Source organism: Microtus pennsylvanicus, chromosome 11, assembly GCF_037038515.1.
Source record: "Microtus pennsylvanicus isolate mMicPen1 chromosome 11, mMicPen1.hap1, whole genome shotgun sequence".
Lineage (NCBI taxonomy): Eukaryota > Metazoa > Chordata > Mammalia > Rodentia > Cricetidae > Microtus > Microtus pennsylvanicus.
In genome coordinates, this window is record NC_134589.1 from 36,368,706 (window position 1) to 36,394,053 (window position 25,348).

The 25,348-nt window shown below is 44.9% G+C and overlaps 2 protein-coding genes across 2 annotated transcripts in view; one reads left to right on the plus strand and one right to left on the minus strand.

Moving 5' to 3' along the window:
- Appbp2 (amyloid beta precursor protein binding protein 2) overlaps window positions 1-7,109 on the plus strand; it is a 40,422-nt gene extending 33,313 nt beyond the window's left edge. Inside the window, exons 11-13 of the mRNA XM_075991242.1 lie at window positions 1,933-2,123; window positions 3,243-3,408; window positions 5,598-7,109. Of these exons, the coding sequence (XP_075847357.1) occupies window positions 1,933-2,123; window positions 3,243-3,408; window positions 5,598-5,851 (611 nt within the window). The 3' untranslated portion in view covers window positions 5,852-7,109. The remainder of the gene's footprint in view (window positions 1-1,932; window positions 2,124-3,242; window positions 3,409-5,597) is intronic.
- A 9,772-nt stretch (window positions 7,110-16,881) lies between these two features.
- Chct1 (CHD1 helical C-terminal domain containing 1) lies at window positions 16,882-25,109 on the minus strand. The gene is made up of 6 exons (XM_075942283.1): window positions 25,059-25,109; window positions 23,399-23,500; window positions 22,999-23,174; window positions 21,921-22,020; window positions 17,979-18,174; window positions 16,882-16,967 (listed from the first exon to the last, which is right to left on the minus strand). The coding sequence occupies exons 1-6, from the start codon at window positions 25,107-25,109 to the stop codon at window positions 16,882-16,884; spliced, it is 711 nt and encodes a 236-aa protein (XP_075798398.1).
- Between the last annotated feature and the right edge of the window lie 239 nt (window positions 25,110-25,348).

Below are 25,348 nucleotides of genomic sequence, written 5' to 3' on the forward strand. Positions count from 1 at the left end.
AGCCCAGCTAGCTTACATCCGAAATAATTACACAGAAACTGTATTCATTAAAACACTGCCTTGCTCATTAGTTCTAGCCTCTTACTGGCTAACTCTCACATCTTGATTTAACCCATTTCTATTAAATCTGTATGTCACCACAAGCTCGTGGCTTACTGGGATTCAGCATGTCTGACCTGGCAGCTTTATGGCAGGTAGCTCTCTGCCTGCCTCCTTCCTCCCAGTATCCAGTTCTCTTTTTCCCCGCGTATTTAAATTTTGCCCTATCAAAAGGCCAAGGCAGTTTTCTTTATTCAACCAATGAAAACAAAACATAGAAAGAAGACCTACACCATTCTCAGATGGTTGTAAATTGATATATGGCATAAAGTTAGACTGTTAAATTGTGTGGATATATGACTAAAATAGTTCCTCAACTCCTGTGGTTCATCTCTTTGATATAATAACATTGTTGATTGTTTATTTTACTTCTCCCTCCTCCCCTTTGAGTAAGATGCAGGAATCATGCAGACGCGTCCACAGTAACATAGTTCAGGCTAGCTTACAGTGTGCGGTATTCCTTTACCCCAACTTTTAAGTGTTCTTGCCAAATTCTTTCTTTGCTTATTTTACCTTTTCTGCTTATCCTCACCAGCGCTCTTTCACTTAATGCTTTGATTCTGTTGCGACTGGATCACCCTTGTGGTAAATATGTCCCTGGGTGAGACTACCCTAATCCTAGGTTATCTTAACTCACCTTAATACCAGCAACAAGTTAGGTAGTAAGAAGAAAAAAATCAGTTATACAAAGCCTCACTAATACTGAGTCTCCACTGTGCTGGTTATTTAATTCCTTTCTTCAAATGAGATAGTAAAGGACTGGTGAGATGGCTGAGGGAGGGAGTGGGCAGTAGGAGAGAACTGACTGCCACCAGATTGTTCTCTCACCTCCGTTGGAATGCTGTGGAGCAAACCCACCCACACAGTAAAGAAATATTGGAGAAAGTAACTTCTATCTTTATGTTTTCTCCTGCTGTACCCTGAGCATGTTTCCCTCTCAGCACACATAGACGTGCACTTTCTTCTTTTCCTTACGGTGGCTATCTTTTCACTGCCTCTGTCCCCGGCAGTGCCGGCAGTGTCTGTGTTCTTGGTTTTATGTGGATTTGGAAACCTGGGGTGGAACTTCGACGTTGAAATGTCTTTTGACCCAGTTGAGTTAATGGAGTAAGAGGAGCAAGCACTGTCTTGGTTGTTTGGTTAAAGGTTATGTTTCCTAAAGGGTGCTTTCAGGATTGTCAGACGTGCTTAAACTAGCACTCCTCGCTAGTTGTGCAACTTAATTTTCACTTCTCCTAGCATTCATTTTTTCTTTTTTTTTCTTCTTTTTCTTTTTTTGGTTTTTTGAGGCAAGGTCTCATGTTTTCCAGGCTGCCCTTAAACTTGTCTTGCAGCCAAGACTAGCCTTAAACCCCCAGTCCTGCTCCCGCAGCCTCCCAGTCGCTCACATAGACACCCACAGCCATTCCCAGGGGGCATTTATAAAATGTAGCAGGCGATTGCAATAGAAGCTGATTCTAAAAAATAATTTAAGGAGCACCATTTCCCCCTCATTTGAACAATATACTGTGTAAATAGAATGACTTTCCCAAGTGTACTGTTGAAGTAATTTGGCTTAGCACAGTGGCACACACTTGGAATCCCAGCATAGAAAGTTGAAGCAGGAGGATTGCCATAAATTCAAACCCAGCTCGGGCTATATATCGAGAGCCCAGCTCAGAAGGAAGAAAAAAAAACCTTAAATGTAGAATACTCTGATCTTGGCCAGTTCTGAATCCCAGTCAGTTACGTATTCAATACTTAGTAAATACTACAGTCTTTAGTTTTCAGTTGAATGTTGTCCCTTTAGAAAACGGATTTTGAGTTTCCTAATTTATCGCTTTCTCTGTTCAGCACTTATCTTAGAGGAGATTGCAATTGACTGTCATAACAAGGAGACGGAACAGAGGCTGCTTCAGGAAGCACACGACTTGCACTTGTCTTCACTCCAGCTAGCTAAGAAAGCTTTCGGAGAATTTAATGTACAGACTGCAAAACACTATGGTAACCTCGGAAGACTTTACCAGTCAATGAGAAAATTTAAGGTAAAGGGGATCCTATATTCTTTTATCTCTAAGTAATTAGTAAATATAAAATAATAACTATAGCAGGGTGGTGGTGGCGCACACCTTAATCTCAGAATTTTGGAGGCAGAAGAAGTTGGTGGATCTCTGAGTTGGAGGCCAGTCTGGTCTACAACCGAGTTCCAGAACAGCCAGGGATACACAGAGAAACCCTGTTACGGAAACACACACACACACACACACACATAAAATAAATCTTCAGTAATCTTAAATAGTAAAGTATACATTTGTATTAATTTTACCTAACTCCACAAAGGAACTGAGAAGATAGGTAGTGTAAAAACACTATAGTGAAATTAAAAATGAAATTACATATTCAAGACATGAAAGAAAAGCAAGACTTCAGATCCAAAAAGCTGGTATTGTAGTTAGGCTTCAGTCATAGTTCTTAGTGAGTATAATGACATTAGAGTTGTTATATGGTTACTAAGAATTAGGAGCTACAAAATCTAGCAACACACACTAATTTTCTCTTAGAATTTTTGGTTCTAATCAGTCCTAGCGGTACATTCCTTCAAGTGTAACACTTGGAAGACTCGGCACACACATCCTCGTATTCTCAGGCACATGTCTGCATAAGTTAATACTGTCTTAATAAGTTTAAATTAATTTTGGGGAGTGGTTATTCAAATTCTTTTCTTTTTTGAGACAGGGTCTTGCTATGTAGATCAGACTGGCCTCCAACTCAGAGATCCATCTGTCTCTGCTGGATTTAAAGGTATCATACCTGTCTTCGTGTTCGTTTGAAAAGGCCCTTTACTGCTCTTTTTTTAATAGGTTTGGTTTTTCTAGTGCAGGTTGACTTTGAGCTATTTATTACTCCTCCTGCCTGTCTGCCTGTTGTTGCAACACCCAGCTTAGGATGTTTGTTTAGTGTTTACCTTCATCACTTCAGGCTTCAGGACTGTTACTGTCATCAGCTTGTGTGTAGTGCAGCTTTTGGAAAACGAATAGGATTTCTTTGATCTTACTGCCTAATGGCATTCATGAGCTGTGGTTGATATTTAAAACAAACTTGCTCAGTAAATTGTTGTCCTAAGAAAAGGTGCAATCTAATGTTCCTTTTGTTCTATTTTTCAGGAAGCTGAAGAAATGCACATAAAAGCAATTCAGATTAAAGAGCAGCTTCTTGGTCAAGAAGATTATGAAGTCGCCCTTTCAGTGGGACATCTGGCATCTTTATATAATTACGACATGAATCAATATGAAAATGCTGAGAAATTATATTTGCGATCTATAGCAATTGGTATGTTACCTTTAAATTTTTCTTGGTGTCTAGAGAACAGTTCCACATTCTTCTACGCTGAGTAAAATGTTAATACTGACAAAAAGTCGCACGACAGAAGGCAGAACTGACCGCAGAGCCATTTAGAATACCCCTGTCAAGGCTCTTCCTCAGTATTGAAGTCACTGATGAGACGTGTGACTAGATAAAAGTCATGACTTGGAGGTGTTAGTCCAGCTGCTGCCCCTGCTCCTCTTGCCATCTGGAGGTCTCACATCTTTAGCATAATCAGGTTTACCTGTTTTTGACCTCCACATTAAGTGGAAAGTATCCTTCATAGTGGGTTAATTGTAATGTGTTGCTGCATAGTAATCCCTTGGTAATTTCTATAACTGTTACATTTATTGGATTCATGTGTCATTATATGTCTAGTCTACATTTAATGAACACACCTAGCATTTGAATTGTTTCCGTTTGAATATATTGCCTCATTGTATGAAATTGCTTTTATGGTTCTTGCCCATTTTCATATTGAATTGTCTGGCAGTGTTGACTTAGGAAATTCTTCATGTACTATAACTATAACCCATGTTGGTCAGCTGTGATGCAGGGGTCTCCTCTCGTCCTGTGCTTGTTTTCCTGAGAGCATCTTGGAAAGGATAGTTTATGTCACTTCATTTTATTTCTGTTTGTTTGTTGATATGATACAGGGACTCATGTAGCTCAGGCTGGTATTGAACTGACAGTTTTGTTTCTTCCTACTGCTGGGATCACAGGCATGTGCTAGCACACCCAGCCAAAGAACTCCTTGGTGGTTTTTTTTTTTAATTGTTAGTAGTTTTTGTATTTAGTTTGAAGGAGTTTTTCGTATCGGTTATGAAAATACTCTTCTAAGAAGATCGCCTCTGGATACTTTACTTAACCATTCACTTTTAGATCTAGAGTCCTAAAATTAACTTGTTGATGGTACAAGAAAGGAATCAGACTTCACTCTTCCCATGTGCACATATAGTTGACCTGGTACCATTTCTTCAGCAGATTGTCCTTTCCCCATTACTGTCTCTGTCTGTCACAAATGGTGATCCATATATATGTGTGTTAGCCCTGTGTATTGACTTCCTTGATCTTCCCTGAGTGTGTGAAATACTAATGTTGTGAAAAGCTACAGATTCCTAGGCAAGTCTTTCCCATGGGTGTGTAGTTTACTTCATTTTTTTTCTACATGATTACCACACACCTGCTTTGGGTGGAAATCTCATTTGTTTCCGACTTACTTTTCTATGTATTGTTTTACACAAAGGCCAATGAATAAATATTTTCTTATATTCCCTTTCTTATACAAAGTAAGCATATTATAGATATTCTGTTTACTTCGTGTTCTAGTTTGCTTTTTCTGTTGCTATGACACCAGCGCTATGACAAAGGAGCTTGGAGAGGAAATGGTTTGTTTCATCTTACACTTCCAGATCATAACTCATCATTGGAGCAAGTCGGGGCAGTAACTTAAGGCAGGAACCATGGAGAAAGCCACTTGCTGACTGTCTCACTGACTCATGCTTCCATAGGCCAGGATACTACCTGCCTAAGGATGGTGCTGCCCACAGTAGCCAGGGCCTTCCACACATCATCAGTCATGACATCTTTCACACAGTGACCACAGGCTAATCCAATCTGAGCAATTCCTCAGCTGAAGCTGCTTCTTCCCAGGTGATTCTAGGTTGTATCAACTTGACAAAACTAAAGCAAAAAGCTAGCACATTTTATTTAAAAACAGAGCTAGGCATACATTTGAAATTACGATCTTTTTTTTTTTTTTATCTATACAATATTCTGTCTGTGTGTATGTCTGCAGGCCAGAAGAGGGCACCAGACCTCTTTACAGATGGTTGTGAGCCACCATGTGGTTGCCAGGAATTGAACTCAGGACCTTTGGAAGAGCAGGCAATGCTCTTAACCACTGAGCCATCTCTCCAGCCCACGAGCTTTTTTTTTTAAACCTGTGAAATTTCTTTTAGCATTCTAGTGAAGGTAGCTCCTTCGAGATACTGCCTAGAGAAGAATGATTTAAGAGGCAGTGATGGAAGGACTGTGTTTTTTCCTTCTGTGGGACTAAAACCAAGCCAGCTCATTTAAAGAACTAAACTTGCATTGAAACACAAACAAAAAATATTGTACATTCTTTGATCTGTTTCTTTCTTCTATTACTTTAGGGAAGAAACTGTTTGGTGAAGGCTACAGTGGACTAGAATATGATTACCGAGGCCTCATTAAACTTTACAACTCCATTGGAAATTACGAGAAAGTATTTGAGTATCACAATGTTCTGTCTAACTGGAATCGGTTACGAGATCGACAGTATTCAGTGACCGATGCCCTTGAAGACGTCAACAGCAGCCCCCAGTCCACCGAAGAAGTGGTGCAGTCCTTCCTAATGTCTCAGAATGTTGAGGGACCAAGCTGCTGAGGGAAGCCTCAGCTAACAATTACCTTTTCCCAGATTCCGGGGAATTCATACTGTGAAATCAAAACCATGTTGTTTTGGGGCTGGTATTTGCATTGAAACACTGGTCCAGTCCATTGAAGACCCTATTTAGGGTAGTCCTGTATTGCAGTTCCTGTAGAATAAGCATATATTGAGTTATATCAGCATGTGCCGCGTGTATAAGTAGTCCCACATTCTCACCCCATTAGAACAACAGGAAACCTTTTCCCCCTTTTTAAAAAATAATTCGTTTTTCAGAAAGCCTGAAAGAAAAAAAGAACCCCTAAATAAAACTATTTAAGAGTTTAAAAGAGTTGCATTCTTATTATGTAAGGATGGTTTAACAACTTTTTAACATAATTCTTCCATGTGGAGGTATTCGATACTGTATTGTAAAGAAATTTTATGGAAGACTCTTTATATGAAGTATAGAAAAGTAACACAGGTACTCATAAAGGGGAGCATCCTGATGGAGGTTTGGCCATCTTCCCCAGATCAGTGCGTACAGCCATTCCAGAACTGTTTGAGGGAAGACGTCAGATTCACCTGACTGGACCAGTGCTGCTCTGTCAGTCAACACCAGGTGGACCAGCAGCTCAGCTCTTACTCTTGTTTCTGGTACAGTGGTGGGCTGCTCTAACAGTGTTTGCTAACAGGACCAGGAGGCTCTGAGAGGACCAGGCACCTGTGGAAGGTGGTTATTTGGACCAGGGGCTTTAGATTATTATTTTCGTCACTGCACTTGCCTTTTCCAATAGAATAATTTCATTTAGATAGAATGCAAAGTATTAATGCAAGAGTTTTGTTTGTATCATAGATACCAAACTGGGATTTAGGCAATGTCAGCGGCAAATTTTTAGTCAAGGTACATAGATGGCAGTGTCATAAGCAAGTCTCTAACTGCTGTGACCACCCCCATTTTAGTCTTGTCCAGTGCTCCATGTTGCATACTGGCTGAGAGTCGTGAGATAACTCATGCTCAGACGAGAATTCTAGGTTTACTCTGTGGGGATTAAGACGATTGAATGCACAAGAAATGCATAAGTCTTAGAAAATCCTTCATTGTTATGGGAAATAATAGTACATCTAGTCATTTTTACTGAAACCCAGAGTCAAATGGAAAGATCCTCCAACTACAATTTCTGATTTTCTAATTTGTTAAAGCTAGCCAGGTTGTTTAATGTGGAGCTAATACTCAATTCCTAAGTTGTGACATATAATAAAAAGAAACAAAAAGGTCTCTTGCTGTTACCTCAATTCTTAGCACAGTGGCCCCTCTGGTGCCTCTGTAGTTAAGAGTCTGGGTTTCTCCCCTATTTTCAGGGGGTCCTGACTTGGCCATTAGATACACTACTCCTGACAATGCTTGGGGTAGTATGTAGGTTGAGTGGATGTGTGTCAAATTTTGTTCTTTTAGCATGCTTGTTGGGTAAGGGAGAAACAACGTTATCATGTAGAGTCCAGAAACATTAGAGACGTCAGGATTTTCTTAAACCTCTTTTTTTTTTTTAACTTTCCAGTTTTAACTTTGTTTGAAACTGCTCTTTGCGGTCTTAATGATAAGCCAGTGTGTGTAGTCCTTAGGAAGGAACCTACTGAGAGTGTGCCTGAGTAGGTAAGGCAAGCTCAAACCCTGAGATAACAGCTTTGGGTTCAGAGATGTGAATTTATTTATTCCTCTAGCTACATTTCTTTATAAATTCTTCAAAAAATAAACGAGCACCCTGTAGTTCATGCAGCTCGTCCCTCCCTGGTAACGGCAGCATTTCTAAGTTTCTCAACTCCAACCGCACGGGCCTGTATGTTCAGTACCTCCAAAGACATTTTCAAGATAGGCTTTGTATGCTTTTTATCGGCTATTTAGAGCCCTGTGGTATGTGTGTGGTATAGGAATGTCATGCTAAATTGTTTTCAATAAATATTTTGAAACTTAAGTTTCCACATGAATTATTTTTATTTAATCTGAACTTTTAGTGTTATGCATATACAGCATTTTGTATAATCAGATAACTTAAAGACTCATACCCCCTAATACAGTTTAAACTTAGCTCATACTTGGTGATATAGTAACATGCTAGTTAGAAGCGTGTGGTCACAGGGCTATAATGTCAGATGACAACCAGCCGCCACCCCCAGCATCGTTCTTGTCAAGTTTCTCCATCTTACCATTCCTTTAATATAGTTATCTGTAAGTTCAGAAAAATCTAATGCTACATTCTGGCAATCTGTTTTGTTTTTTGAGTTTTTTTATTTGGTTTGGTTTTTGGTTTTTTGTTTGTTTGTTTTTTGTTTTCCAAGACAGGGTTTTTTTTTTTTTTTTTTTTTTTTTTTTTTTTTTTTTTGTGTGTGTGTGTGTGTGTATGTAGCCCTGGCTGTCCTGGAACTCACTCTGTAGACCAGACTGGCCTCAAACTCATAGATCTGCCTGCCTCCCAAGTGCTGGGATTAAAGGCATGGCTGCCGCCACCTGGCACAATCTACCATCTTAAGTGATGTGATTTGATATGTTCTTATTCTGCTGAAAAAGTAATGCCCTAATAATGTCAAGCGGAGGACTTAGCCTTCTATCAAGAATGTTTAGAATGAGGGAGAGGAAAGCCACCATGATTTGACTTTTAAAATAAAGTGGGATGTGATAGCGCGTCTATACTCTCAGTACTCAGTACACTGAGTGAGGCAGAGAGATTCTGCCTCAAACAAAAATCTCAAAGGAAAAACTTAATATTTACCTCACAAAAATCAATGACTTGCATGTAATTTTCAATAAGGGCCTATAATCTCACCTGTCCCTGAATCTTTTTACTCCTAAAGCTTGGTGCTACTCCATTGGGGGCGTTGGGGGCTCATGCATACGACACAGGTGGGTCACTTGCATTCAGTTTACTAGCGCCAACTGGGTTTTTAGTTCATAATATTTATGGGTCCTCAAACTAGACATTGCCCTGAGGATTTGGACCTTTCTCCATCAACTCTGCATTCTTTTTCAAAAAGCAACTCACCAATCCCCTGCCCAGGTATTCCTGCATTGTCAGAATAAACGATTTAAATAAAGACCTTTGTACTATACTGTGAAAAGACTTCATAGTCTTGTGAACATTAAGTACATGAGGCTGTGGCACAAGCTTTCATCCCAGCTGCTCGGGAGGCTGAGATGAGCCAGGACAACCTAGTGAGGCCCTATCTCAAGAAAGCAAATGCAAGAGCAGCAGCTGCAAGCTTGATGTCTTGACCCTACCGTTGAACGTAGCTTTATGGTGCAGACAGCTGACCTAAGGATGATGCAAGCTTTGGCCAAAACTGCAAATCCTAAGGCTGCTTTGCTAAGTAACAGGTGTTAACTGCCACTTTTTAAAATAGGTTTCCCCCTAGGGTTTTTAGCCTTGCTGCTTCCAATCTTTTTCTGGATGGCAGAGTTACTACTGGAAAAATTATTTATAATTAATGTTTTTTTTTAAGAGTTTTATTTTTGTTTTAAAGATTAACACTTCTTTCACCTCTTGGCTTTAGAGGACTTCAGATTACCTGGACAGAAAGATTTATTTTGAGTAGAAATTTGAATTAGTCTACAGATTTTAACGTTAGTCGTTCCTTTGTCCCCAGATCTCAGGAATGTTTTAGGCAGAGTAGGCTTCTCCCTGGGGGTGACTGAAGGCGTGTGTTTGAGGATCTCTTCAGTAGCACTGTTGTTAACTGCGGTGCTAGGTATCTATAGTATGAGTGGCCTTAACGTTTGCTGGAGTGCACAGAGTACAGTTTGAGATTAGATATACATGCTGTGTATAGGTATCTAGAAAACTCAGTTGTGGTGCACAAAGTGTTGGATCACTGAATCGCAGGTACCATTTGTATAACAGCACTCATTTCTGTATATTCCTTTTATGGGAAAATATGTTGTCATGGTGACTAAAAACCTTTCCATTTAGTTTTACTTTTATTATGTGAATGAATGCTACATTTTATTAAATATTACCAGGTCAGTACTATTTTTATACCTTATTAAGCAACAGGGGTTTTAGTTTAATAGGCGCAAAGAAAAACTTTAACAGAATAATTACAAATGAATCACTAACATTCTTTACAGGAAAATCCCCACTACTAGTGCCACAGGGATTTCTCTAGATATCTGGGGTCATTAATAGATGGAGAAGACAGTTCATTGAGTCAGAACAACCTTTCAAAGCATTCTCACCTACTTGTAGCACCCACTGTTATTTGTAACTATAAAACCACACTAAGTATGTTTGTAACCAGCATTGTGATATATTCTGTACTTGTATTGCTAAATGAATTATTGACCTAATAAATAGTGCTCCTGCATTCATGGTGTATGTTTCCAATTGAGTTGTGATTGCCTTGGGTTGGAATTCGGGGCTTTCTAATTGTGTAGACTATTCTCACTGGAGAGCCGAGTGGAGGAGCTCGGCCCTAGGACAGAAGTGCTCTTGTTGAAGAAAAGCTGTGCTGCGGAAGCTCATGGAGACCGCACCAGGAGCTGTGCTCCTGGAGCCCCTAGGAATGACGGTGCAAAGGAGGGCAGCTGTCGCTGTCAGTGGCTTGGCTGTAAAGGCTGTGGGTGCATGAGACCTAGTGGAGTTGAAAGAGAGTTCTCTAGTCCCCCGTTGTGTGTGATTCAGTTCCAACTGCCCCTCTAAGAATTTGAGCGTATCATTCTAACTCCTTTTCCTCACATGAAGGAGATTGCTCCTCTAAAAAGGATTCTACCATGAGACAGTCAAAAGGACTTAAGGAAACGAGGCTCATTTTAAATGCTTTGAAGTGTGTGTGTGTGTGTGCCGCCTGTGTGCAGGTGTCTGCGGGGGCCAAAGTGGGTGTCAGGTACCCTGGTGCTGGGCCATACAGATGATAGTGAGGATGCTGGGAGTCAAACCCAGGTCCTCTGGAAGAGCAGCTGCTTCACTACTGAGCCATCTCGCCAGCCACAGGCCTCATTTTGAATAGCATAAAGCCAAGTACCTTGAACAAAAGCCTGCTTTCTCTGCTTGCTTCCTCCACATGAGCTATGAGAACACTATAACAAGGGTGGACCTGATGTGTATGTGCAACCGCACTCCGCTGTTGGGCTTCTTAGCATATCAGGTCCAACAGCGGAGTGCGGTTGCACATACCTGTATTCCCAGCACTTGAGATTCAGAGGCATGAGGATCAGTTCATGATCATCCGGGCTGCATATCAAGTTTGCAGCCAGCCTAGGCTACATGAGACCTTGTCTCAAAACAAGCAAAGCCAAATACAATTCCTATATGATTTTAGTGTAATATTCACAATGAAAGAATTTGTCAGAAATAATGGGGAATATGGTTCCTTAGTGGGTATGGTTTCTGTTTTACACAATAAGGAAGTGCTGGAGATTGGTCACACAGAAAGTACGAACATAGCTACAATAAAAATGGTTAGGATGCAGCACATGAAAGGCTGGGGATAATAAGGTGGTAACTTTTATGTACAGTTAGAATTATTTAGGAAATGTCAAACTGTGCAGGCAGGACTGGCAGAGATGTCTCAGTGGGTCTAGACACTTGCCACAAAGCCTGATGACCATAGTACAATCTCCAGTACTCACAGTAAACATTTCTCTTAGAAATGCCTGGCAGTTAAATCAGCCATGATCCATATGGAAGAAAACCCATGAGGGCCAGGGCCAGGGACACACTCTACTCCCAGTACGTGAGAGGCAGAGGCAGGGAGGGGTGTCTACAGCACTTCAGTCTACACAGTGAGCATCAGTTCAGGCCAGAGCCACATACACATGCAATAAATGTAAAACAACCACAATAACAAGAAACAGTTCCTTTTCCAATCTGTGCCTGTTTTGCCCAATTTTATTGTTATGGTTTATGCTCTTTTTCATTTAGATCTCAGTGAAATAACAGAGCTAACCCACAAAACAATATAAAGTTTAGGAAATAGACCCAAGTAAACCAGGAATTTGATATAGAAAAGCTATATCTAGACCGGGTGGTGGTGGCGCACGCCTTTAATCCCAGCACTCTGAAGGCAGAGGCAGGCGGATCTTTGTGAGTTTGAGACCAGCCTGGTCTACAGAGCTAGTTCCAGGATAGGCTCTAAAGCTACAGAGAAACCCTGTCTCGAAAAACCAAAATAATCCTTTAATCCCCGCACTTGGGAGGCAGAGGCAGGTGGATCTCTGTGAGTTCAAGACCAGCCTGGTCTACAAGAGCTAGTTCCAGGACAGGCTCCAAAACCACAGAGAAACCCTGTCTCGATGCAGGTTATGATCCTTCCTGGTAAGCCACCACCTCATGGTGCTACACTCAGTAATAGAAATGGGTTAATCAATATGTGAGAATTAGCCAGTAAGAGGCAAGATAATTGTAGTTACCCTCTACATTATTTAGACTGCTTGAAATAGAATGCTTAGCAAAACTTTTGTTATATATTTTTTGCTTAATATTGTTTGTTGTTTGTAATTTTATATTTGGTATCTGTTCCTACTGTATGTAGTTGTATTGGGTTTAGTTCAATCTTGTTTAGAGAAAGGTGGAGATGATGGGGGACTTCAGCCAATCACATGCTGCTTAGTGTGTCCCCTGGGGCCACAGATAGCCAATAAAAGCATCCATGTGCTCTAAAAAAAAAAAAAAGAAAAAAGAAAAAGAAAAAAAAGAAACCCTGTCTTGAAAAACCAAAAAAAAAGAAAGAAAGAAAGAAGAAAAATAAAGAAAGAAAGAAAAAAAAAGAAAAAGAAAGAAAGAAACCCTACATCTAGAATGGTCATATTAAAAAGGCTTTCCCCTAAATGCTACAGGCTATAAATATACTCTCACACCCACGAACAAGTGTTCATTCAGCCAATTGGAAAACACACACACTGCATTCCTACCGCACGACATCAAACAAAATAAGCTTAGGTAGCCCAGTGGTTTAAAGCAGACACTGGAAGTGGAATACTGGGAGAAAATGTGGTAGAATTTTAAATACTCTCAGTGCAGAAGTCCTTTCAAAGTCATTTAAACCCATAAAATAAAAGCTTTACGATTTAGTTATCTAAAAAATGGAAAATGTCTACATCCACTAGAAGAGGCCTTGACAGTGGGGTCCTGGCTCAGCTGTGCCGACCTCTGCTTCCCTGTCTACCATAAGGAAGTCTGGCTCACAAGTTTGACACGCAAATCTAATGGGAAGGATAAAGCGCTCACTCATCTGAACCACAGACATGCACAGAGGTGTTGCTATGGAGAGACGGTGGAGGACCCCTGGTTTTGTTTGGTTTTGTGCCCCCCCCTCCAGGATTAGCTTTACCACTGTAAGAGCACAGATCCGTGTATGATGTAACAGCGAGTTCCCCTCGGCACAGCCGCCCCAGCTGCTCTCTGATGCCTCCCCCACATCACTGCCGCATCAGACTTTGGGTGGAGACACCTTAGCTGACCACAAACAGCTAATCTTAGAGGTAATAAACGCATTAGAGGGCTGAAGAAGGCGCTCGGAGGTCAAGGGCATGTGTTGCTCTTGCAGAGGTCCTGCCTTCAGTTCCCAGCACCCAGGAAGCAGCTCACACCGCCACCTAATTCTAGTTCCAGGGCATTTGGCGCCATCTCCTGGCCTCAGAGGGCACCAGGTACACATGTAGTGGGCGTACTTTCACACAGGCAAACGCGTAAATATTTTAAAAACATACATCAGTCTGCCAGTTATTTACATGCTATGAAAAATGAAGGTTGCCCAAGAGCAGGAGGCACAGGGTCGCTGTGTGCTGCAGCGAGCGGCCCATGCTCATTAGTACCGAGTCCTAGTTCCTACACAGACTTCAGGTACAAGAGACATCAATCACCTTTCTTTGGGGGGGGGTTCTTTTCTCCTCTAGACAGTGGTTGAAAAGATGCTGTCGGATATGTTCTTTAATTTGTTAATTCAATAGAATTTTAAGTGACTACTGTTGTAATTGCTTAAGATATACCAAAAATCAAATTGTCTTCCGGCTTTCACATGTGATGGGCCCGGGCACAAGTGTGCCCACACACTTATGTGTGTGCTAAATATATAAACAAAAAAAATCCTCTTTGTAAATTTATTATCGTGTGTATTTTGTCAGTGACAGAAAACTGAAATAGCGACAGGCTTGGCAAGTTTGAGGAAAGCAAGGGTTAGGGCAGAGACGTTAGCTAAACAATTGCAGGAGTGGGATCATAGATCTAGCAGAACCTCACAACGACTTGGACTTTATTTTTACTATTTATTTTGTTTATTTTGAGACGGGTTGAATCATGCTACCCAAGCTGTCCTGGAACTCTGGATCCTCCCGCCTCATCTCCCGCCTCATCTCCCCATCGCTGAGATTATAGTGTGCACCTGCAGGTCCAGCTGACGCTGGCTTCCGATGAAATGAGGAACGTTGGAGTTTTGAGCAGAGAAACCTGTGATCTGCTGTTTTAGAATTCTAAGGGCTTACTGGGTTGGAGGAAAAAGTTAGAGAAGGCCAAACCCAGCCCGCCCTTGTTGCCTCTCCGGAGAGCTCCCCACCTGCTCCTCCCCGGGCCTCTTTGAGCTCACCGCAGCCTGGTTGGAAGGCAGAGGTTCTGCCCACAGTTCCTGTAGGTGGCGGTGCTGCCCCACAGACAGTGACCAGCGCTCTATTTTGCCAAGAGCCCCTCAGCGTCATGCTCCTTCGCACTTGTCGACCCCTCTCCCCGAAATTCTCCTGTTCTGTCACAATTGTCATGGATCAGCCAGCCAGGAGGCCCCCGGAGTCCCTTCTTGAGCACCCCGGAAGCACTGGGTCAAGGGCAGAGAGGGAGCTGCGCTCGTACCACGTGTCGTCCCCCCCCCCCCCCCCCCCCCCCGTTCTGCTTCCCTCTCTGGACTTCATCTAGACAGATGTTCATTCACAGTTAGTTCTGTGCTGAAATTTTCTTCTGGATACAAACTGAGAGAGGAGAGAGACAAAAGGTTCAGACATTTACTGTGGCCCTAAGCTACCTGGTTTCCTTATGCTGCTGCCTTTGGTAGGGTCCTTGTTAACTTGTTTAAAAAAATAAAAAAAAGAGCCGGGCGGTGGTGGCACATGCCTTTAATCCCAGCAGAGGCAGTTGGGTCCGAGTTCGAGGCCAGCCTGGTCTACAGAGCAATTTCCAGGACAGCCAGGGCTTCACAGAGAGATGCTGTCTCATAAAACAAACTCACTGGACCTTGGGGGCGGGAGAGAAGGTTATCAGAGTTAAGTGTGCTTCTTGCCCTTCCAGAGGAAGATGTGGGTGTTCCCAGCATGCACACGTGTTGGCTCAGAACCATTTACATAGCTCCAGCTCCAGAGGATCCCACAGGCTCCCTACAGTCACACAGACACAAATGCATTTGAAAAGAACGTCGCTGAGCCTATTTCCTTCTGTGGAATCACCATCTAGCTGGTCTCTGGAGCTTGAAACAGCCCGCCATTTCCACCCCTCTGGCTTCCTCCTTTCCTTTCCTGCCTCTCACAGGCATCACCCAAATCCACTGACTGACTGCCGAGGTTGTGGTTCAGAGGGATATGGTTGGCTCGAGTGGATAAGATCCTTTCTGATCTTCAACCTGGGCTCTGTCCTGGGTCTATATGGCGGAAGGAGAGACTTCCAACAACCTCTAACCTCCACAAGCAAGCTGTGGCACGAGCATGCACACACACACCACACACACACACCTACACCATATGCACCAACCAGTCAGTCAATAACAAAGTTGTTGGGTTTTTTTGGTTTGTTTGGTTTTTAGTTTTTGTTTTTTGGCTTTTTTGTGTTTGTTTTTCAAGACAGGGTTTCTCTGTAACTTTTTGGTGCCTGTCCTAGAACTCGCTCTGCAGACCAGGCTGGCCTCCAACTCACAGAGACTGACACAAGGAGAGATATGGCTGGGCAGAGAGAGAGGAATGTAAGGTGGAAGGAGACAGGAGCAGGGCAGTCTGAGGTTTAGTGGAGACAAATGGAGTCAGAACAGGATCGACCCTTCGGTCTCAGCATTGGTAGAGGTAAAGAATTCTGGTGTCTGGCCTCTCTCTCTCTGATCTTCAGCATTAAGCCCTATATCTGACTCTGGGATTTTATTATTAAGACCAATTAGGGGTGGGAGGAGACTGTGAACTAGGAAGTGTATCAGTGAGGCTGATGCAGCTGCTCCTCACCTGTTACATAGGAAAGCATATCCAAATGGAGGGAACTGTATGAGGAGCCCAAATTTTGATTTTGCATTTGACAGAAAACAATACAGCTGTAATAGCGGCAAGTGGCATTTTTAAATGATGGTGGCAAGTGGAACTCATCACTGGGGACTAGATCGCCATTCTAGCAGACTGTGGATGCTGCTTCTTTGGAATTCCGTCTCTAGCCTCTCTCACCTCCTTATACCTGGCTCCCATCCCTGGAAATCTCCCCAGTGCCCCAAGTGGCATCTGTTCCATTGCATCTCTCCTCCCTTGCCACCACCTGTCCCAAGCTACCCATATGATGGAGTCTAGATGATTCCGAGGCTGCCAGAGTTCTCACTGACTGGCCCAGTTCAATCAGTTTTCCTATCCTGTGCTTGCCTGTGGCTAACACACATAAGCCTCTTTGTTCTTTCTCCCCACGGGACCTGGATGCCCCTCCACACAGGTGGCCACACTATCTGTGCACAGGTGGGTTACCTGCCACTTAGGAAGTGTCTCCAAACATTTTTTCCTCTGAGGGTCTTATTGTGTAGCTTTGGCTGTCCTGGAACTCCCTATGTAGAGCTGGCTGGCCTTAAACACATAGAGGCCTAATTGCTTCTGTCTTGCAGGTACTGGGATTCAAGGTGTGACCACCAAGCCTGGCTCCCATATTTTTAAGCAAATAAAAGATGAATAAACTTCAGTCAAGTAAAGTAGAATTTTCCCTAACCCATTTATTCATTATAAAAATTGAGCATCCCTTTGATAAAGTAAATTTTTCTTTGGCCCATTCACCCTCCCCACCCCCCAGAGTGTACATTTAAGTGCTCAGAGAGCCAGGGAGAGCTGGCCTTCATCCTTGCGGATCTTCTCATGGGTAGCTCTTGGGAGATTCTGGGCTCTCCTTAATCTGCTTTTTCTTCAGCTTTGATTTTTGAGAAAGTCTCCTTAAAGAATCTGAAAGAACAGAAGTCATAGAGGGTTCCAGTGATACAACAACTAGGAAGAAATCCCAGTAATATATGCAGGGGTATAAAGAATCGAGTAAGAGGCCAGGCATTGGTGGCACACGCCTTAGTCCCAGCACTCGGGAGGCAGAGGCAGGCGGATCTCTGTGAGTGCTGGGATTAAAGGCGTGTGCCACCACCACCACCTGGCTTTGTTTTAAATTCTTAAAATTACGTTTATTTATGGGGGGAGATGCATGGCCCAAAGTACATGTGTGTGAGGTCATAGGACGGTTTGTGGGAATCGGTTCTCTCCTTCTATTCTGTGGATCCCAGGAATAAAACTCAGTCAACCAGGCTTAGTGGCAAGTGTCATCTCCTAAACCCATAACCCCATGTAGAGAACAAGACATTTTGGTCACCCCCGAGGCCAAGCGACTGGGAAGGCCATTCCCGTGCCGTCTATCTCACTGGAGGAGGAGTCGCCCCCATTGTCCCTTTATTCCACGCCATCAGAGTGGGCATCTGCCAGTGCTACCCCACACCTCCTGAGGGTCCATGCTCTCAGCACTTAGAACTGTTTCCACCCTGCTTCTAGTCAGACGAGAAAGGGCCGTTACACATGTTAACTAAAACATGCAGGATTCAAAACATACGCACTATGACCTCTGCAGTGGGTGTTACACAGAACACCGAAGGAACCACACTAAATGCCAACAGTGCTGGCCTCTGAGTATCGGGCAATTTTCTTTGTTTTCTATTCCCCGCATTTATCTGCATACTTCAAAGATTCTGTAATGAGTGTTTCTGGGAAGGAGCTAAAAATAGAAAAGAGACCGAAGAAGGGGGAAGAAAGGACAGAAGGAAAACACGGAAGGAAGAGATGGTAGAAAGGATGGAAGAGGGCCTGTCAGGCCCAGAGCGGAGGCTCCAGCCTGTTGCTGAGAAATCCCCAAACTTCTCCCAGCCCCCCACCCAGGTACCTCCCCTAACACCTCCCCGGACACCCAGTGGGCCTCACCTCCTCTCAAGTGGTTTGAGGATCTTGGCTCCACCAGCAGGCCAGACTCTCGACCAGGGGCCTGCATCTTGGACAACCTCTCCTTCATGCCGCTGATATTTCCATGCAAGCCCCAGGCACTGCAGAGCCTGGGAAGACTATCCTCCTGGCTGGCCAGCAAGGATCTCTCGGGTGCATCCAAGGGACAGAACGCGACCTGAAATTGGGTCCATTGTTGAGGAGAGGCTGGAGAAGAAAGTGGCCTAAATTCTACAGTACCAGCCTTACCCAGCCCCACCCCCAGCTGCTGAGAAACCGTGGGATCTCACATCTACCTAGTCAAAAGGATGAGGTGAGAGTCACAGAAAAACTGGAAACCCAGGGTGGGCTAGGCAGACAGCTGTGTCCCCTAGGTAAGTTTATCCATCCTAAGACGTCCAAGCACAATCCTCCTGTCTCAGCTACAGAAGGCTCTGATTTGTCTGCATTATTGCACCCAGGTATTTCCGTTCATTCATTAACAGCAGTGCTGGGGATGGAAACCAGGGCCTCATGCATGCCAAGCAAGTGTCCTGTTGCCCTCAGACCCCAGCCGGGTTACTGTTTATTTTAAAGTTAAACCGTCCAAGTTTTTGAGAATGATGGTGTCTTGTTTGCTTGTTTGTAATGAAACAGAGGAATGCTGCTTGCTTTCTTTTCAAAATCCTAACTTTAAAAAATAATTTAAATTGAAAGCCTGAAGTTATATTTTGTAGTTTTCCCAGCCAGTGAAATCCAGAAATCCAGGAGTCACTATAATGGCAACGTCTTCTAGTTAGAAAAGGAAGTACTAGAGTCGGACACCTAGTCAAAAGCTGATAGCACCAGCTGGTTGGATCCTGAGGCAGGAGGATCACTCAACCCAGGAGTCAGAGTCAATCTGGGCAATACAACAGGCCCCCTGCCTCTTCTCTTCAAGAAAAGACAAGACAGGGCTATGTAGATAAATCTGTAGTAGAGAGCCTAGTGGTGTCGTGCCTTTAATCCCAACACTCAGGAGGCAGAGGCAGGAGGATCTCTGAGTTTGAGGCCAGCCTGGTCTACAAAGAAAATTCTAGGACAGTCAGAACTATAACACAGACAAACCCTGACTCAAAAAAACACACAAACAGGCCTAGTGGGATGGCTCAGCCGTTAAAGGCTAGGCTCACAACCAAAAATATAAGAGTTCGGTTCCCAGCACCCACGGCTGTCCCTCCAGATAGTAAAAAGAAAACAAACAAACAAATCTGCAATAGAGCATTTACCTATTTGTGTGAGGCCTTGAATTCAACCCCAGCATTACAAAACCAAAATAAATAGAAGGAAAAGAAAAAGAATTAACAAAATGGTCCAAGCATTCGTGGGAGGGCAGCCGCTGAGATGCTGAGAAGGGAGGGACCGGCAGAGCAGGTTAAGTCAGGTATTCGTAAAGGTGGACGGAGACAGCATTCTGGCTGTCTTCGCCCTTGTGCGTCCTGGCGCAGTTATCACACCCCTGCGTTTGGATGCCTCATTTACAAATCGTGGGTAATCGTTCTGATTGCTATTCGGAGTTACTTGTGAAGATCACAGGAAGGAACAGAAAGCGCTTGGCACAAAGGCAACGTTCACTGCTGTTCCTTGGGACTGTTCTTTTGAACCAGAGGCTCTCAAATGTGTTTAGAAGCCTTGGGAGAATCCTCAGAAGGTGAGATCTGTTTAACACGCGAAGGACAGACCAATGGCTTCTGATGGAAAATAGTGAGGAGAGTCCACTGAGCGATTCCTGAGAAGGAGAGCACTGCATGACTGCAGCCGTTCTGGGATGGTGAAGCTGAGTGCAGCCAGGCCGCGGTGGTGGCGCACGCCATTAATCCCAGCACTCCGGAGGCAGAGGCAGGTGGATCTCTGGGTTCAAGGCCAGCCTGGAGTTTCCAGGACAGTCAGGGCTACCCAGAGAGACTGTCAGTGCAGTGACAAGAGCGGTGATCTGTGAGCTCTCAGGAAGGAGGGAGAGGATGGGTGGTGGATCACAGAAGGGGGGGGGGGTGACCTATCCTGAGAGACAGTGTAAGGCTAGGGACGTTCACCATACACTTACCAAAACCTCTAGTGGATGTAGTGGTGCATGACTGTAATCCCACCACTTGGGCGGTTGAGGCAAGGGGACTGAAAATTTGAGGCTGAGACTCAGTAGCAAGACCCAGTTTAAAAGAAAAATCAGGGGGAGGAGTTCACAAGGCTCCAGATCTATAGACTGACAATGGATACCCAGAGAAGGTGGGACACTTTTTTCCACCCATGTGTCACAGTTAAGTTGCCCATGCTCTGCAAATAATCCCCATGTTGCTATAAGCAACTCTAATTAAATTTATTGGGTCATATACCAAAAACGATCAGTAAGAGTGGGGGGTAAGAGAAGTATATGGAAAATGAATATGATTAAAATACATTTCATACATGTATGAAAATTTAAAAACTCATTTGTATATTAATATGTTAATTTAAAAAGTTTTAGAAATAAATTAGAAACAATAGAATATATGCAACCGCAAACCTAACTCCTGGTGTAAACCACGGGTCTTCTCTAGTAAGTGTTCTCTTACTAGTCTTGACAAATGAACCTAAAGGTGCTTTCTATGGCTGTGGAAGCATAGAAGTGTGGGTGGAGCAGCTAGACCCAAATTTTCCACTGATAGTCCTTTAAAGTGGTTTTAAACGTATTATTATTATTATTACTTTTTGAGACAAGGTCTATGTAGTCTTGGCTAGCCTGGACCACACTGTGTAGACCAGGGTGTCCTTGAACTCACAAATCACAGAGACCTGCCAGCCCCTGCTTCCCAGTGCTGAAACTAAAGGCTTGGACCACTATACCCAGATAAAAGTCTTTTCATTTTGTAGCTGATCACAGTGGCACAGTCTCTGAATCCCAGCACTTAGGAGGCTAAGGCAGGCAGACTGTAATCTGGGAGCACCCTAGGCTACATAGTGAGCTCAAGTGAGAACTTGTTTCAAAACAAAGTCTGTGGATTTTTGCTTTGTTTTTTGATTTTCAAGACAAAGGTTTCTCTGTGTAGCCCTGGCTGCCCTGGAACTTGCTCTGTAGACCAGGCTGGCCTCAAACTCACAGAGATCCACCTGCCCCTGCCTCCAGAGTGCTAGGACTAAAGTGTGCGCCACCACCGCCACATGGCAGCCTATTAAACTTTTAAAAGTTTCCCGATATGTTCAGACTCCACACAATTGAGAAACTACTACTTGTTTCATTTTTTGTTTGACAACAAGAAAAATATCTGCTCTTTCCTAAATCTCTATTTGTGTGAGGCCACACTTCCGTGCGCTCAGCTGACGATGTATCATGAGACCACTGAATGAGACCTGATCTGCAGCTGCTTCCCTTGAGCCAGACGCTAAAGACAGCTGGAAAGATCAAACCCCACCGCTCTTCTGAATTGCTTTGAAAGCAAAGTTACTTTCTCATAAGTATTTTCATAGAATATTTACATATATCTTCTGTTTTAATTTTCAAATAGTAACTATACACTTAAAATTTTCTTATCCGTGAGCTCTAATAGGGTAAGTATGAACAGCTATAGCCACATAAGCACATCTTTGGAGCGATCACTGATCTCAAGAAATAAATTCTTGAGCAGAATAAATTCAGGGCAGCTGAGAGTCACTGTGTGAGGATAGAGCTAAGCCAAGTTCTGTTTTCAGGCCCTGGCCTCAACTGTTCTCTAAAGTCCGAGTATGGAGGAGGAATAAATGTCTTGACTTGGTGGCCCTGGTCAGCTCCCCCAGGGCCCAGTGTAGAGGAAGGTATGCCTGGTGGTGCTTCCTCAGCAGTGAGCGCTGGGAGGGACAAGAAGGGACAGCTATCAAAGGGCCACTCAGTCCGATCTAAGAACACATCGACCAATCTCCTGCTGGACCTCAGAGAAGCTATCTGGAAAGCCTCACCAGGAACTTGGCTGTCTGGTTGGTTTTGATGTACTTATAAAGCCGGCGAAGCTGCTTGGATTCCAGTTCTGAGAAGAGGGAGACAAACCGCCAGAGCATCCTGCAGAGAGAAACCAGGCTGAGGGCGGCTGCCGGACCCCACTCTCCCTGTGCACTGAGGGCGCCTGCCGGAGCCTACTCTCCCTCTCGCTGAGGGCGCCTGCCGGAGCCCACTCTCCCTCGCACTGAGAGCGGCTGCCGGAGCCCACTCTCCCTCGCACTGAGAGCGGCTGCCGGAGCCCACTCTCCCTGTGCACTGAGGGCGCCTGCCGGAGCCCACTCTCCTTGTCACTGAGGGCGGCTGCCGGAGCCCACTCTCCCTCGCACTGAGAGCGGCTGCCGGAGCCCACTCTCCCTGTGCACTGAGGGCGCCTGCCGGAGCCCACTCTCCCTGTGCACTGAGGGCGCCTGCCGGAGCCCACTCTCCCTGTGCACTGAGGGCGCCTGCCGGAGCCCACTCTCCCTGTGCACTGAGGGCGGCTGCCGGAGCCCACTCTCCCTCTCGCTGAGGGCGCCTGCCGGAGCCCATTCTCCCTCGCACTATCCTGTGACCAGGAGAACCCAGGAGAAATGGGCTGCAAGTTGCTTCCTGTTCAGGTTAGGGGATGGAGGTGGAGACCAGGACAGAAATGCCACCGGCTGGTAACAAGCACCAGCACATAGCAGCTCAAGGATTCTTCTCAGGAGAGGCTTTAAAACGTGTGTGTGCGTGCGTGTGTGCGTGTGTTTGCTACAGTGCATGTGTGGAGGTCTGGGGACTAGCAATAAGATGGATCTCTCCTTCCACCTCACGGGTCTGAGGGATGGAACGCAGGTCATCGGGCTTAGTAACAAATGCCTTACTTATCTGGAGGCTCTTGGCCAAGGCTTGTGCCTACCATGTGCACAGCCAAGGAACAGTCAGTGCTGCCCTGAAGGCTAGAGGGAGCTGTTCTTTAACATCGCTGTCCCCCAGGATCTTAACCCTCTCCTTGACTGGAGGATCTCGACCATAGTGTCATGGTGACTGGAAGTGGGATAAGGCAAGGAGGCTGCCTACTTTTTCCAGTGCTTGGTCTCCCAGGCTCGGCAGTAATGCTGCAGGAAGGTGTTGATGTGGTCCCCGAGGGCCTCAAGGCTCTGCTTCATGTATTTTATCCGCTTCTTCTGGGAAAGGTCCTTGGGCAGGTTCAACTTTCGCAGGAACTTCTTCAGCGGTCTCAGGTATTCTTTACACTGAGGAGGTCACAGGTAAGGGGGGGGGGGCTGAGAGGTGGGGAGAAAGGTCTGGCAGATGGGCCGGACTGCAGTCTGTCGTGGCTCTGGGTGGTGGCAAGGCTCCAAGGACTCTCCCACCCCAGCTCCATCCTGAGTGTGACAGGTCAGGTGATGGACTCGGAACGGAAGCCTCCTGATTCCTCCCAGGCTAGTGGGGACAGGGTTCCAGGATAGCCCCTTACAATTTTGAAGGTATCCGGTTTCAGGCCCTTGGCATGACGGACCAGAGCATCTCTGGCTGGGACGGTGCTGGATCTCCTCTCTACGCAGGGAACGCTCCCCACCTGGAAGGAGGTGGCACAGTCAGTGAGGGGCTTGGGCCTCAGGCCCAGTGCCGAGCAGATATTGGCAAATATGTTTGACAGCCAAACCCTTCTCCATTCTCCTTATGATCTCTCTCTCTCTCTCTCTCTCTCTCTCTCTCTCTCTCTTTTTGAATTTTGAGACAGGGTTTCTCTGTAGCTTTTTTTTTGGTGCCTGTCCCGGAACTAGCTCTTCTAGACCAGGCTGGCCTCGAACTCACAGAGATCCACCTGCCTCTGCCTCCCGAGTGCTGGGATTAAAGGCGTGCGCCACCACCACCTGGCTTATGATCTCTTTCTTAAGCATCATTAGATTAGTGAACCTGGGAAAAAGAACCCATCTCTGAAGACCTCTGCTTAGAAAACCTACAATATTTCACCTATTTCTTTTCCAATAGTTCTTGGCTATCCTAAGAAACTTTACAAAGTCCTGATAAACATGAACTCATTTTCTTTTCCACACATTCTTTGAGGGTAGCTCTCATCTATCTTCTTGTAACTGAGAATGGGGGGGGCGTTTAAAGAATTCTGGGGCTCCTGAAGGGGACGGGCAGCAATCGCTCTTCATTTTACTTGGCACTTTATTGAAGTCCCAGGCCCATATCTGTTCATCTCTGAATTGTACCATTATGGCGTGCATCTGAAGGGCACCCCGTAGATAAGGTGGCGATAACAGGGGTCTTGTGACCCAAGTGGAGCAAAGGGAACAAAATATAAAATTAGTGGTGACAAAGTGGCTGTGAATTAGTACCAGAACTTTGCCAGAATTAGGCTGGGGCCAATGGGGCCACACCACACATTTCCTTCCTTCCTTCCTTCCTTCCTTCCTTCCTTCCTTCCTTCCTTCCTCTCTCTCTTTCTTGTTTGTTTATTTGAGACAGGTTTTCTCTGTGTAGCCCTGGCTGTCCTGGAACTTGCTTTGCAGACCCAGGCTGGCCTCGAACTCACAGAGATCCGCCTGCCTCTGCCTCCCAGTGCTGGGATTAAAGGCGTGTGCCACCCCTGTCAGTTTGCACTTCACATTTCCACAGCCTCTCAGGACAGTCAGATCACCTGCTGTCTGTGGGAAGAGCCACACTCAGAGCGCTCTGAAGGGAAGCTAGGGGGAGGTAAAGAAGGGACAGGACAGGTTCCTCCCAACTGTAGAGTGGGATCTTGGCCACCTCATAAACACAGCCACGTAACTGTACACAGACCGTCACACATATGTGTGCTCACATAGGCATGGGTGAGCCTTTCTAAGGAACAGTAAAAAGGCATATCCCATCATCTTGGCAGAAAACACCTCTTTGATAAACGTGTTTACCGCTTATCCTTCACTCCATGGTTCTGGGAAATCTAAGCCAGGACTAGGGCAAGCTACTGAGCTATGCTCTAGCCCAACTGTTTGGAGGAATTAGGTTCTCTCGTTTTTGGGGGCTCTTGCTAACTCACATAAAGCACCATTCTTTTTCTTCATCTTGTCTTCTTTGAATTTTATGTTCATGGTTCCTAAAACCAACCCCTTCCCTGTCTCCCTCGCACCAGAGTCTCGCTTCACCTCCTCTTGTGGTTTATCTCCATCACTCGCTTGCCCACTTGAGGCTTCCATCTCAACAGCTGGGCTGGCAGGCTCCAGGACCGCACTCCTAGGTCCCCCACAGGCTTCTAACTTACTGCTGCTGGGACCTGACTGCCCAGGTAGCGGGCAGGTTGGCTCCAGAACTCGGAGCAAAACCATGGCAACTGCCAACACAGAGCTCAGGCCTCTCTCTCTCCTGCCCACTCATGCCTCGGAGTGGCCACCAACCATCTCCTCCAACTGGGAACTGAACTCAGTAAGCGAGTAAG

What these genes read in the sequence shown, in the direction of transcription:
- Chct1 (XM_075942283.1), bottom strand. Translation starts at nt 25,109, where the DNA reads ATGGAAGCCTCAAGTGGGCAAGCGAGTGATGGAGATAAACCACAAGAG. An exon ending in GAGATAAACCACAAGAGGAG is followed by an intron (nt 23,501 to 25,058) that starts GTGAAGCGAGAC and finishes ACCTCCTTCCAG; the next exon opens with GTGGGGAGCGTTCCCTGCGT. An exon ending in CTCAAACCACTTGAGAGGAG is followed by an intron (nt 16,968 to 17,978) that starts GTGAGGCCCACT and finishes CTGTTCTTTCAG; the next exon opens with ATTCTTTAAGGAGACTTTCT.